This window comes from Gambusia affinis, linkage group LG06 (assembly GCF_019740435.1).
Source record: "Gambusia affinis linkage group LG06, SWU_Gaff_1.0, whole genome shotgun sequence".
In the NCBI taxonomy this organism is placed as follows: Eukaryota; Metazoa; Chordata; class Actinopteri; order Cyprinodontiformes; family Poeciliidae; genus Gambusia; species Gambusia affinis.
The window spans coordinates 30,151,609-30,167,066 of NC_057873.1; the positions used below are offsets into that span (position 1 = coordinate 30,151,609).

Consider the following 15,458-nt stretch of genomic DNA (forward strand, 5'->3'; position numbering starts at 1 on the left):
CTCTAAAATAAGAGTCTAGCTTAAGCATCTGTCTCCAACTGGGTGATGATGCCTTATTTTTATTTCATCAGATAAAGGTACATGCCACTTGAAAGACAAACTTTGCTTGGACAAGAAATTTTGTGGTATTTTAACATTGTGTGAGATCTTGTGACATGAAATATAGTTGCACTACTTTTTGTTTCTGTGAACCTCACTCAGTGTCTTTGACTCATTTTATTTCTATTTATGCCTCTGGCACACATCTTATATGTCCCAGCTTTTTGCAAATCCATCCATTATGCATCACCCTGTTATTGGTCTGCATGTGGACTAAATAAGAACATTCCTTCTTTTGGCTTTGTAGTATTTTGTTAGTGAGTGCACAAGTACTGGGTTGAATAACTGAGTTGAATACTAAATTCAACCCAGTTCTTCCAGTTTTTATGTTTCACTTGTCAGAGTGTTACATATTACATTTAAAACAATTAGGTAAAGATAACTTTCTGAGTTTTGTAGGATTCAAAGTCTTGAACCTTGAGTTGAACTTCCTGTAGTTTGGTGACCATATTTGTCTTTGTTAGTCATTTGTTTATTTTTAACTCATTGGCCGTAATTCTCTGTTCATCTTTGCCACATTCCCAGCATTCCTGATAAGGTTTCTTTCGGGTGAACAGGGACTCATAGTCTCGCTAACAAGTGTCACTGATTTTGCATAGGATAGGCAAGAGCATTAGTCATGTCATATTGACATCCTTCTGTCTGTCACGGATGTCATCGAGTGGGCTATGTAAAGGACTGGAGGGAGACCTTTCCAGCATCTTAGGAATGTACCAATCAACACCTCTGCATCATATGACTTAGAAACTGTTGGATTCCATCTATGAAAGATAACATTCACCAACTCTTTGACTTCTATGGTTTCAATATGGAATCACAGCCACCTTTCAGGTATTCTACTCGATCAGAATGCATTTGACGGTAGAAATTTAGTCACCTATTTATAGCTGAAGCTTAGACAGGTCTGTTATGGTCAATTATGACACACACAAAGTAGCTCTTTATTATGTCTGAGTCGTCCCTAATGGGGACAGCATAGGTGAGGCCTCCTCTTTCATTCGTCTCTGTGAAGTAAAGTATCTGTCTGGTATGCAAAGGATGCCCCATTAACTGTCATTGCTGGGGCCAATTACCCTGTAGGACCTGGCAGAAGATTAAAAGGCCACCAGGTACAGAGCTGTCTCTATGACTCGCTCTCAGCAGTTGGACATTCCTCATAAAAACTTTCTCATGAACTTTTTGCATGAATTTTATCCCTGTGGTACGCTGATTGATAAATGTAGATTGAGTGAAAACCACTAATCAGTCTGTCACCTAAGTCTTTAGCTCTTGGTCTTTTCTCATTTACTCTTCCCTTGGCTTGTATTGTCTCTTGCAGCCTATCTGTCTGGTTTCCTGCATGTTTAACATGCTCCATGAGATCCTATCTTGTCAAGTGTCTGCTCTTGAGTGTTTAAAGAGGAGGCCTAACAAAGGGCGCCATTACAGCTTTTGTTTTTGTCTTAGTCATTTATTTTACCACCAAACAGCCTCAAATCAGATTGTCACCTTTAGAAAATCGTCATTGCCTAATCCTCTCACCCTGTTCCATTCTGTCATGCACCTCTGGCAGATGTGTTTGTCTGTGCGGTAAACATTTCAGCCCGGTCACATTAATGTTTGCTGGAGTTTCAGGCTGTTTACCTCTGCTCTGCATACTTCTGTGGTGACGAAAATGGCAGAGAGGCTTTTAAACACATGCATGCGAACATGTCTGCTTAGCAAAGCATGCATGCTCACTATATAAAGGGCATGGTAGCTTACTAATATTGTTTTGTACATAACAACTTGTGAAAAATCAGATGCCCGTTTGTTCACGGTTTCCTCCCTTAAAAATTACATTGTGCTTTAAAAACACGTCAATATCTGTTACTCAACAATTCAATTAGCACGTGCCCAAACACATCCTGTCGTTAGTCTTTTTGCTCTCACACAATGTTGGAACTGGGCCACATTTCCTGATTATCTTCAGTCTGAGAGGTTAAGCCCTGATGTAAACTCACTGCTTTAAACAGGACTTCAGCATAAACTGATTAGAGCTCATCACTGTTTTACATCAGCAATGAAAAAAAGTCTGTCTTAAGTTCTTCTTTTAAACTGTTTTCTTTGTTATGGGTCTTCATTATGCTCTGAAAATGTCTTGCTATAACTACAAACCAATAGCTTTTGGTTTGTTGTTATTGACCCAATAGAAATGATTTTGAGAACTGGTGATGCAACTGGTGATGCAACAAACCGAATTCTGTCCTTCCTGCTTTAGCCATCATCAATCATTTATATTAGGAACAGAGGTGATGTCACACTGTGTGAGAATATAATTACTTCTCACACAGGATTTTCTTCTTATTTTCAAACTAAAACTAAATTATTTCAGAGTTGACCTTGTGTATGTGATTCTCACACCCTTCCCCTCTGCTATGCTACAGCTCCTTGCCCACACTGGATCTTGTTGTGAATGCTCAGGCTCTGGTCAGCTGACAGCCCATAAGCAGTTTTCCTGGAACAATAAGTTATTGCTCCACCATTAACACATTGAGCACTACGTACAGGAGCATGATTGGCAGCACTAAGACCCTTCTCCAGGCTCTGATTGATTGTATCTGATTGGAAATTATGTATTTCTGCAGATGGCATCAGGACCACAGGGAAAAGACAGAACAGCTGTATTTTTGTCACAGATCATCTGTCTCATAATAAACCATCAGGACTGATTTTTAACAAATATGTATACAAAACAGAAACATTTGGTTTGTTGAAGTTACATACACTGTAGAAGTTAGAACCTGAATAACTGGAATAAATGTAGCTAAAGAACATTTCGGAATAAATGGAGAAAAGTCTGATCGTAACAGGAAGTGAGTCTGTCAAGATGAATTTTTGCAAAAATTTAACTGCATTCTTTTTGTCAAAGTAGCATAGTTTCTTTTTTTCTTTTTTGAAGCTACAAAGTTTTATATTTTGCAGTCATTGTCTCTTGACTTCAGTCTGTTGTTTCTTCTCTCTGCCCTTTCATTCTTTCTGTCCTGTTCCTGCACTGGGTCTGTCTGCTCAGGTTCAAGACATGTGCTTTAGTCAGGACAGTCGCTGGGTAGCCATCAGCACCCTTCGAGGGACCAGCCATGTGTTTCCAATCAACCCTTATGGTGGCGCACCCTGTGCCCGCACCCACATGTCCCCACGGGTGGTGAACCGGATGTCGCGCTTCCAAAAAAGCGCCGGCCTGGAGGAGATCGAGCAAGAGTTGAACAGGGCGGCTGCTGTTGGTGGAGGAGGAGCCGGAGGCATGGGAGGAAGCAGCTGCATTCTGGGTGGAGGAGGCGGCATGGGCGGCCGCTGCAGTCCCATACCTGGGATGTCCAGCAGCCCCTCAGGGTCTCCACTGCATGGTAAGGAGCGGAGAGGGGTGGGGGTGGGGGTGGGGTAAATGTGTGGGCAACGCTTCTTCTGTTTACAGCACCAAACCATTGAAACTTCAACAATCTATTCAGGTACATACTGAGTTGGACTCAAGAAAAGCCTGAGTGAATTGGCCCTTTCACATGAATGTCAAATGTCAGCTGCCCTATTTAGGACCATTTCTGTGATATTTACTAACCTTCTTGAGACCAAAACCCGGCGCTACTACATTGGACCCGCCTGTATAGAGTTAGGGTTTAGACTTGGAGGTGCGGTGTGAATGAGGTTTTAGTTAGGAATAAACTAGCAAGGATTAGGTTTGGGGAAGATGTTCAAGTTGGGAATAAATGCAGTTACTAAAATGTATGAAAGTCGATACAATGTTCTAATATGGGTAGAAATACAAATGCGTGTGTGTGCGGGCGTGGGCAGGTGTGTGTGTGTGTGTGTGTGTCTTTCCAGTTACTGATCATGACAGTAGCTCTTTTCCTGGGACTCTGCCCTTCCTTTCTGGACCTTGTCTCCCTTGTTTGTCAAACACCATTGCAGGCTGCTCACACTGTCTCTGTGTACCAAGTCACAGCAGATACACACTGATACACACATACCTTGTGCCAGCTGCACTGCTTTACCCAGAGGTGTTACTCAGTGTAAAATATCACAGTTCTCATCAGTGATTGGCTTCCAGGAATAACCCTGAGCTTTGATAGCTTTGCTGTGGCCGGGGTCATGCTGGGAACTTGGTAAACACTTCAAAGAACTGAATGACTGCTAACTGACATGTGAATAAGTTTACACAACAGAATAAATTTTATATCTTATTTTGTAACCTGATTTTATGAAGCTGGTTTTAGCTTACAGTATAAATCATCTTTTAACCTCTTCAACTGCTTCAGTTGTAGGTGAAACTGGTGGCTCTGGGGAAAGTGAGGGTGGCAGGGGAGGTTCCCCCAGAGTGACATTAACCTTAGACATATTGTTGTCATCCATTCCTTAGAAATATGCTTGCCTTACCATTCAACTTCAAAACAATTTTAATGTTTAATGAAGTATTCTATTATTTGAAAAAGTAAAACATTTACCCACAACACATTTTTGTTATTTCCTTTTTTTTTTGTCAACATTCATATTTCATTAAATATCTTAAGGTGTTTAGAGCAACATGCTAAAGTGCAAAACCATGCAGGTCTATCACAATAAATTTCAATCTCATAAAATATATGTACATATATTTATTTCAATAAATCAATACAAAAATGAAATTTTTGTGTAGCTTCATTATACACAGAGGGACACATTTTGAATCCATTGATATCTGTTATTTTTATGATTATTCCTTACAGCCAATCGATACCTAAAGTTTGGTTTCTCAGATACTCAACAGGGAAATGAAGCCACTTTGGTTATTACTAAAAACTTGGATGCTGATGGAGTGTTGCATCTGAGCACATTAATGGAAAGTTAAGTAGATGGGAAGATTATGTTACAGTAGGTTACACAATGCAACCGGGATATCCACAGCCTCCAGGCTCAGAAGACTGTGAAGACCATTCAGGGGCATGAGGGGGATTCACAAGTTTCTGTTCTCCATGGTCTAGTCTCACTTCAGCCAGTTAATGTCTGGTTTTGTTCTAGCCAAGATGGGTGTTCATTGGCATCTTCATTGACAGCGTTTTCCTGGGCAAGGGCATATTTACTCTCTGAGCTCACTTTGAGTGTTGTACCCTTGGGTGTCTAGGGAGTGTATTGCAGTTGGAGTTAATGTTACAATAGCCATCACACATTGTGTGCTCAGGAAATTGACTTGTGTTTAAACCTCTCCTTTACAAGAGATACAATTAGTGCCTTACCTGAGCTAAGGAGACACAGTACTAGACTTTAGCTTAGTGATCCTATGTGCTCTCTTTAGATAAAAGTTTATTTCACATTTCATTTAAAACATAAATGTTCCGAATCTGAAGGAAGAGTGGGAAGTTAGAGAATCTAAGTTATTGGAGGCCCAATGCCTAGTTTCCATAGGCTGTGATGATTTGGAGGGAGCCATGTCACAGACTGGTTTTGATGCTATTGTACTGGATTGACCAATAAACTGCTTGACCTAAAGTCTTTTGAGAGTTCATGGAGTATTGTCAAGTGGAAGATGAGGCACTAGACCTAACAAGGCCGATGACCAGAAGATAGATATCAAAGCAACCTGGGCTTCCAGAACCTCAGCAGAACCACAAGCTGATCATCTCCACTCCACAGCACGTTGATGTAGTAATTCATGCAAGAAGAGGCCCAACCAAATATAGTACACACACTGAATAGTACATGGATATGCAGTAGAAGAAAATTTTCTGTTTTTGTTTATTTTGCATTTTATTACAACATTCAGAGTTATCTTGCAAGTTTTTGTGAAGAGTATAATTACTGATCTATAAACTGGAATTTTGGTTTATTTCATGGTTTCCTGCCAGTTTGAATTTGACTACACAAATGTGAAATGATTGTCTTCAGTCTATATATACTATGTTGTAGTACATTTAAAGTTAATGTAATATATTTTCTTCGAAGAGGTTCTCACTTTTACCTCCTAGCATTAAGCTGCTCCTGCGCTCTGTTTTCTCCTCTCTGACTGGGACCAAAGTCTGGAACAATGGATGCAGGTTGATGTTTTTTCATTTGCTTATCACAGACCTCACAGCTTTATGTATCAAACATTCACATCCCTTCACTTCCACTGACAGACTGTGTCCTAGCTTCCTCTCTTCCTTCTTGTCTTTCTTGTGATGACTCAGACCTCTCTTTAACCTCCATACCAAACTGCTCACATTCCTCCAAACTGAGGAATAGACCATCAAACATTAAAGGATCTCTTTGGAGACTTGGTTTTGCTGCGATGAGCGACTGAGTGGCACAGGAACATCAAAGTGGAGGGGGGCACCAGGTGAAAGTGAACAAGCAAAATAATGAGGTGTAACTGAGGAAAAACAAGAGATGGGGTATATAGGTGGGGGTTGAGGTGCAGGCACAGGGAAGGAAAGATAAGTTTGTAGTAGCACCGCTGAAAGCCAGGGTCTTGGGGAGCCTGCTCGTAAATCACACTTTTGTTTCAAAGGAAGGCATTAAGGCCACCTGTCAACAATTAGTCTTCACAGTGACACTAAACTGAATGTGTGTGTGTGTGCACACGTTTGAAGAAGATAAACTGTCTACAGCACTGATCATTTATACGGTGAGGTGTTCAAGAGGAGTGAATCAGAAACATCTTTCAAGGAAAAGTCAAAATTTTCATAGCTGGAATATTTTATTGTTTACATTTCAGTTTCAGTTGTTTCATTTCAGTTGTTGTGAATTTTTGAAGATCAAATATCTTTTCGTGCACGATCTGACCAACGCTCAAATCTGCAGAATTCCGTACATCATTCTCAGTGAGATTGGAGTCACAGAGTTCTATCAGTTGTGTGTTTCCGGTAATCTGAAGTTGATTTATCGCCACTGTTTCATGACATGCCTGCTGTCTCCTCCGTCAGTAATGCCAGTGGTATTGATAAAAACACAATAATACGTCCACTTTTCACCAGATGTAAACAAAGTCACTTTTGCTGTTGTTTCCGCCTTCCCTCTGTTTTTGTGAGCCGGGTGTGAAATTCTGGGCAGCTGAGGTGGTTTTCCTCCAGCCTGGCAGAGAGCAGCAGGGTGAGGCAGGCCGGGGCCGGGCCACCTAGCCACAACAGCTGCGCTGTGATTGTCGCCAACAAGGCCGGCGTTGATTTTTGGGAAGGAACTGTAGAAAAGTACACATCCTCCTCAAAGCTGCCAGTCCGAGCAAGCGGCAGACCTAAAAATAGAGGCTGCAATTGGCTGTCTTCTTGTCACTGTTAAAATCTGGAAGGGCTATTTGTGTCCCTGGATCCAGTTTCTCGGCCCCGTGGTTTTTTTTTCCCCCTAAAGCCTTCCTTTTGTGTGATGGATGTATTGTTTTTTGAGGTGATGACCCATCATGTGAGCGTCCCACGTTGTAAAGCTCGGTTTGTTTGGGAGCCAGCATATATGAGCCCAGATTAGTGAGTGCAGGTCGGTGGCGCAGGACAGAGGTTATTGAGGTTGCAGCAGGAGCTGCTGTTGTTGCTTTCATATTCAGATGAACTTCATATTTAGCTAGCGCATTGTATAATACAGTAAGTCCTAAATACAGTTTAGATCAAATGAATCATATTTCAATTGAAAACTGTCTTCATTCTACCCAGAGGTTGGTTCCTGACTGAGAAGCAGACAGGTTCCTCTCAAAAGCTGGTGAACCGAGTCGCTGAGAGGCTCAGGTGTAGAGGCTGTAGTCCTCCACGGAGCCGCCTGAGGGTTGATTCCCAGCCTGGGGCCATTTGCTGGATGTCTTACCTTTCTATCTCCTTCCTACTGCCTCTCCAATTACCGTTGAAGAAACAAGTACTAATCTATTTAAAAGGTTATTAAAAGATCCTTTTAATAAACATACTGAAATAAAATGAAAATGTTTCATGTTGTAATGAAAAAGAAGCAATAATAATTTACATCCTTCTTGAGCATTTTGCATGCTTCGGAAGGTGTTTTAATAATTAATCACTGTTGATGAGCTCTAAGGCTAGAAGGTCTCCTCGCCAATACCCTAATCTTTAAATCCTCCATATTTTCAGAATACAAGAAACAGCTTGGTCAGATTTTGTAAATCTAAACCTACCAGGTGTTTAGATCAGATAAATAATTTGGGGTTTCCTTACAGTTCAGCTGTTTTGAAATATTTTCATTATCATTTCATGATAATGAAATGACATTAAAGTAAAGCTGTTTACTCTTATTAAAGTAAAGCTGTTTTCAAAGCTTATATAGACAAAATAGAAGCCACATTTCCACCCAGTGTTTTGTAAATCTGTGTAGCAAACCTTTTATGAAGGTGATCAAACTCTACATAAATATAGGGTATAAATGTATTAATTTAAATCAATTTATTTGTCGTAGAAACAACATATTTTTAAAAATAAAATATTTTGAATCAAATTATTTTTTACTCAAAGTTTTTATATGGTGAGAATCCTGTTGATAAGCTGCCTACTCCCAAAGCAACTTAACAGGAAGTCCTAACTCTTGAGTTTATCCTCTTACTGTAAGGAGAAATATTTTCATTCTGGTCAAAGGATTTGACCAGAATGAAACCATCATCTTTATTTTTCATCCCTGGTTGCTGGTTTTGCCTGCACATGCAGCATCAGGAGTGAAAGACATCAACACTGGGTTGTAAGTCATGGCAGCAGATTTGGTTGCTTCGCGAGCTGAAGTGGTGGTGGTCTGATCACTGGGCCATCTGGGCCCTGGCGCTGGTTCAAACGGAGAACCAGAGAGGGGGAGGCTGAAAACAAGGTGTGACGGGAAACTGTTAATTCATTTGTTGATAAAGGGACACTTCCTTTCTGCTATTAGAGGCGGACAGCTTGCTTATTTAGCTTTGGACTTGTGTTTTATCTCGCTCTGTCTCTCCCTATCGCCCCCACCCCCATCCAGCCTTCGTCAGTCATCGTCCTGTGGTGAAAAACACCAACGCTTTGCAGAAGCAGAAGTCAAGGAAACATTACCTCATAACTGCTGGTGTGTGACACATTTGTGCACGGCCTCCTGTTGACCCTGCTCTGGGACTGTGTGTTGCAAAAATCCGACCTAAAACGTTCAGAATTCCTCCTGAAACACACAGAGGTGGTAGATGGCTTTTCCAGAGTAAGTTACACTGTTCATGTTTAAATCAGAGCAGATTGTGGTCCAGGTGAGCAGGTCTGCCTTCGCTCAGTCACCGGACTCAGAGGAAAGTTGTCTGTTTTACCTCTAGCAGCATCTCTGAGCCTGAAATGTCAACTTGATTAGAGCAATTAAATATCTTTCATAATTCTGAGATATTTTTGTCTTTCTGTTTACTAGAGATTCTACAAATTAATGATTAACACAATGAGCTGGGACTGAACTACAGAAGTCACTCTAACACTGTTGATTATATGTGGCTGAAGTCAGTGAATTCTTCTTTGTGGCAGAGCTCAGTTTTAGTACCGCAGTAAGCCTCTGTGTGGCGCTGTATGGTCAGGGTTGCAGGCAGTGTGGAGCAGCCCGGCTGATCATCACACAGAGCAGGACTGGTGAAACTGGACTTGTTGCTGGAAGGGATTAGCCTGAATGCAAATGTGACAACAGAGGATGAGTGGGCTCATTTCTGCAGCGCCTGAACGTTTCACAGGTGGCTGCTTCCTTCAACTCGGAGATCACAATTGTTTTCTATTCTTAAAAACAGAACTCTGTTTGGATAACCAGGGTAGTATTTAGTGCTTCATTTTCCTGTGTTGTTCTGTTAGTTTTCCTTCCCAACCCCCACTTAGAACTGAAACTATGTCATGATTGGCAATCAGAACTATTTTACTAGATGTATTAATTTCATGCTTTTAAATGTTTTGTTAAAAGCCTTGTGATATATTTTAACCCCTGCACCCTTCTCTCTAGAACGTATTCTTAAAATACAGACAATTTATAGAATATAAAACCCTGCATTAGATTTTAATCCTGTTGTATCTTAAATATATTAACCAACAGAGTGCTCGTTATTTAGCGGAAGCAGCTGAATCATAAAAGCATTTTTTTTATCCCATGGTCATTCTGTGCACTCCTGAGAGTGAGGCTTCCTACATTTCAGTGTACAGTGGAGCACTATCAAAGAGGTGAGAAGTGTCAGCGGCTCGTGCTCTGCGCTGCCGACGGAGGTCTGCAGTCTTGTGCAGGCTGTGGTCGGCAGAGGAGCCAGAGCCCAGCTCGGCTTGAGTCAATAAACGGAAAGCTCAGCGCAAAACCACACAGCAATCGAACAAGCTGTTTACCCTGAAAATTAGCCTTCCCCTGTACTTTTAAGGCTTTTAAAGCGACCAAAAATACACAGTACGAGGAATATGTATCTTGGCCGGCGGCCGTGCTCCGCCAGAGACCTCTGACGTTTTTATGCGAACCCTAATAACTCAATCCCCACAACCACTAAACCCTCTTATCACCGGCTGCTCGCCGCTGCACTCATCATTATTTGATTTGCAAAATTGTAAGGTAGAGATAAAGAAATAAAGCTTGCTTGCTGTTGCACACAGAAGGCACTTGTGGCTTCCAGCTCGGTGCCTGCCCTGTGGAAAGTCGTGTTCTTCCTTCATCAAACAATCAAAAGGCTTTAGATGCTTTCTGTGCTGCTGCACTGTCACCATTTTTATTCTCTTCTATACAGGTCATTGTTTTACACGGTGAACTAAATCGCTTTCAGACCTCCTGAATGGAATCCAAATGTCATTTATACAACGAAAAGATGAAACATTATTATCCAGGATAGGCTTTAAAAAAACTCATGTTGTCATTAAAACATTTTGGAAATATGATGCAGCCATATTCTCGTTGGCTAAGAATTAAGATACATTTTTACTATAAATGAATTGTGATCTGCATCAGAGTTTACATGTATGATCTCATATTTTCATATTTTTGAAACCTCAGAAATCTTTCTTTTTTTATTTTAATTCCTAGTAAACTGTAGTAAACTGTTGTCAGAGTTTTTTAGAACACTTTTCTTACCAGCTCAACACAGAGCATGTGTCACACCCAAAAATTATAATATAATATAATATAATATAATATAATATAATATAATATAATATAATATAATATAATATAATATAATATAATATAATATAATATAATTTAATATAATATAATAAGGTTCAGGTGTATCTTAAGATGAAGAATCCTGATGGATCACATGAATAGATTTCTGCCTGGAGTTCGCTGACTGTGCAGGAGTTGTTAAAGGTGATAAGTCAGTGTGAGTGTTTGACTGCATGCCTTCTGCCTCCACCAGGCCCTGCAGCAGCACCGTCGGGTTTATCTCCCCTCCACCCTTCTTATTGTCTGTTCGCCATCGGACCACCGGCTTATTAAAGGGGGGGTGGGCTTTCAGAGTGGGATTTAGCGGCTGGCTCTCTGACTGTGAGGTCAGGTTCTGCTCATGTCGCTGATCTCTGATCTGGTTTTAATCAGGTTTACTGAAGAATGTATTCCTAATGATGGTTGAAGTGAAAAAGTGACATATTTTACTGCATAACTAATTGTTTTTAACAATAGATGTTATATATTCATAAATATATTTTTTTAAAACAATTGTTTTTGGTGGAAGTGTTTTGCTTTTAATTTAAGTGAATTATATCGATGTACTTTGCCTTTTGTCTTCCAAGGAAATGTAAACGAAACTCTACACAAATGTTCTGTACATGGAGCCTCTGTGTGATTTGTGTGTATTTTTATTTTTAATTTGTCTGTAAATTTATCTACACTTGCACCCACACACACACACACACGCACACGCACACATCACAACCATCTCCTGTACCGTCTCCTCCACTCGCTCGCAGGAACCCGCCGTTCCTCGTTGTGAGGGACTAACTCCTCCACCCAAATAGGACCAGAGATGCACATATTTGCACACGTGTGTGCTCTTGTACACACACATATGGCTGGAGTGTGGGTGTCATCTGATCCAATGGAGCTGTCCCCCCCACCCCTTTCCGGGGCTCAGCTTGTTGGCGACCCAGCACTGTCTGATGAAGCCTTGTAAATACTGACATGCTGTAAACTTGTGGATCTGATTTCAGGGGGCTGCTTGTGTGTTCCCGCTCTGTTTTTTTCTTTGCCTGCCTGATGTCTTCACACCTAGAGGTTGTTTGTTAGGAAAATGTTCCTAGATGTGAAATGTTCTTGCTTCTGTTCTGCCGCTCCCTCAGCCCTGCTGTCTTTTTTTTCTTTGTTTTTCATATACCACATTTTATACAAGAAACGTCTAGATCTTGCTTCCTAGTTTTGAGATAAAATCAGAAAAAAAAAGTGATTTCCTGGGAATTTCTATCTTTGTATTTTTCAACTATTTTGACATGAGAAATGTTGATAAAAATACAAAACGTTCTGAAGGTTTTCCCAAATAGGGCCATTAGTAAAAGCGACCCTTTAGCTTGCGGTTTGGGAGCAGGAGAGCGGGCAGGAAGCCATTTTCACACAGGCCAGCCTGACCTCGACTCTTCACTGCGACTGAAAATAGCAGATGAGGGAAAGCTGCTGTACGGAGAGAGAAGCAGAGGGGTGAAAATGGAAAAGGGAAGAGAGATTCCTCCAGTGGAGCATTACCTGAGCGAGGCGAGGACGGGGGGAAAAGAAAAGAGAAGAGAAGAGAAGAGAAGAGGACGTCCTGCACGTCCTGATGGCTTTACCACCAGTCCTGTTCCTCCCTGACAAAAAACTAAATCAAGGGAAGTTTTTTTTTTTTTTTTTTTTTTTCAGCAGCAGCATCTGTGTTTTATAAAGACGCTTTTAATTTGTTTTCACTTTGTCCAGTAGGGGATCCCCGCTCCTTCAGTACTTACCCCCTCTCGCCCCCCTCTACACACACACACCCCACACACTCTTTGTGTTCAACTCTTTTTAGCCTGCCCTGCCGTCCATTTCTCTTTCTTCTCCTTCTTCTGTTTTTCTGTCTCCCTCGTTTTCCCCCTCATGTGGAAGTGAGTGTTTTAATAACAGTACTTTGGGGAATTGGGATGGAAGAACAGCTTTCTCCTCCTGCTCAGAAAGCCCCACCCCTCACCCTTCACCCCTCACCCCCTCTGCTGCTGCCGCTGCACTGTTCCTTCTTCCTCACCCTCTGCTTTCTTTTCCTCCCACCTTTGAGATGTCTGGGAAAGTTGGAAGACTGAAATCTGGAAGGTTAGATCTAATGATTCCTGTTTGAAGAAAATTCAATGTTTGTGAACAGACACGACTGGCAACCTGTCCAGGGTGACCCCGGAATGTAGCTGGAGACAGAACCCAGCAACCCTCACGACCCCATTAGGGACAAGGGTGTTAGAAAATGGATGGATGGAGGGATGGATGGATGAACAGACACAAGGCCTAATACAAAAATATATGCTATGAAAATGTCTTAATTTTTTTAAATACTCTTTATTCATTTATATAATAATAAAGTATTAATAATGTCAGGTTCCTTAAATAATCTGTCATTTGTTTTTTGTTTTTTTGCCAAAGGTTTTTTTAGGCAAAAAAAGAGAAGAAAAAATTACTTTTGGCAGAAAATGACTCGGGCCATTGTTTTAGAAATGGGATATTACTAAAAGATTTTTTAAGGCAAAAATACTTATTTACAATTCTTACAACAAAATACTGGATAAAATGTAACATTGCATACGTTAGAATGCTTTCTTGGGGGGGAAAAAAAAAATTAGAAACATAAAATAATTTAACAATGAACTTTTAATACAGGTTTATCAGGGTTATTAAATAAATCTAGGAGATTTTAATCCAAACACTAGCCTATAAAGACAGTCACTGATCGTTGTGAATTCTTGGTAAAAAAAAAAAAAAAAAAATCAATATTTTATTCCATTCTGCTTTTAAAGAGATAAGCGTTAAATGTTCTGAATAATTGCAGATGGAGCTGCAGTTTTTCACCTGCACATATGAACGTAATACTTCTATTCTCTCCAAAACTATAAAATTTATGTAGAATAAAGATATGGTTTGGATTATACCTTTTATATTTTGTGATATTTTTAAATGGACATTTTGGGCTTCAAACAATCTGAAATTGAAAACAAACTGAAAATCTAAGATGGAGTTAATTTACATGTTTATAAAATTTTAAAATACTCAAAAATGAAAAAAGACAAAATGTTATCAGCCTCCTTAAATATGTAAATTAAAAACAATCAATCAGTGGCCTTAGAAATATATGAAAGTCTTCAAATGTTCAGGAACATTAGAATAAGTCATCAAAGTGTGTGTTTCTTGCAAATTTGTCAAATCAGTGACCTGGCACTTCAAGGTACCTCACACTGATGCAAAAACCATGTAAAAAGCAACATTTCCATAAAGCTCACCTGCACATTCATTTGCCTAAATGAAGGAATGACCTTAAAGTCTCGCAGGAACACAGACAGCTACAGCAGTGCAGCCGGCATCAACACAAACATGTAGACACATTTTAACACCTGAAGATTTGTAGGCTTTATTCACTATTTGTATTTCTTTATTTATTTGGATGTTTCAATTAAAGTTCATGTAGAACCTTTAGGTCAGAACTGCTGTATTTATTCTGTTGGAGTTGCTGCTTTTGGCCTTTTGCACATTTTAATTTCACCTCCAGATTTATCAGGTCAAGCGCAACATTCTGACTGATCCTCAAATATTTCTGGACAGACATTTTTTACACTTTTCACATGATTGGTTGTACAGTGTAGTGTATATGTTAGACTCACATGGCCTTTTAGTAATCTGCTGTGTCCTGTGTTTTGGTTGGGACAGGATAACCACTTTACTTTCCTTCATCAGTGGGTGTGTGTCTCTTTATTCTTTGTCAGGAATGGTCTGATTGATGCACATAAAACTTCTGTGTTTTCCATTCTGCTCCATTGGAAAACTCACTTACTTTTAAAAGCAGTTTTATCTTGACGAAAATCTGCTCAACTTGTCACCGTTTCTACATCACTTGTTTTAGTTGCAGATCCAAATGTCACCCACCGTATCATCTAACTCACAAAGTTTCATCTCTTTGAGTATTTGTTTATTTAGCTTTTCTGGGATTCGCATTAAGTGATACATTTTATGCTTTTGGCCTTAAAATGGGCAGAGATAAAAGCAACAACTTCAAAATGTCATCTTCAAAGAAGGAAGACGGAGCCATAAAAGTATTCCCCAGCCTGGACGCTGAACTCTAGATTTCTTTCCCACGCTTTACCTCCGCCTCCCAGCTGCAGGATCCTCTGCATGTCCTGAATCGTGCAGCATCAGTCAACATGTCACCTGCCCAACCTGCTGCCTCCTCACACCCCCGTCCTCTCCACTCCAGCCTGCCCTGTTTTTTCCTTGAACTGAAATCTGCTCTCAGGCAGAACGATTCAAATAAGACACAGTGTTTGCGA

The 15,458-nt window shown here is 40.4% G+C and overlaps 1 protein-coding gene across 9 annotated transcripts in view; it reads left to right on the forward strand.

Moving 5' to 3' along the window:
* Positions 1-15,458, forward strand: part of bcas3 (BCAS3 microtubule associated cell migration factor) — a 305,494-nt gene that overhangs the window by 60,347 nt on the left and 229,689 nt on the right. For all 9 annotated transcript variants that reach the window (XR_006370795.1, XM_044118512.1, XM_044118513.1 and 6 more), the window contains exon 15: positions 3,131-3,464. Coding sequence is in view for 8 of the 9 variants with exons in the window: in XM_044118512.1 (XP_043974447.1) it covers positions 3,131-3,464 (334 nt within the window). In the remaining variant the exon portion in view is untranslated. The remainder of the gene's footprint in view (positions 1-3,130; positions 3,465-15,458) is intronic.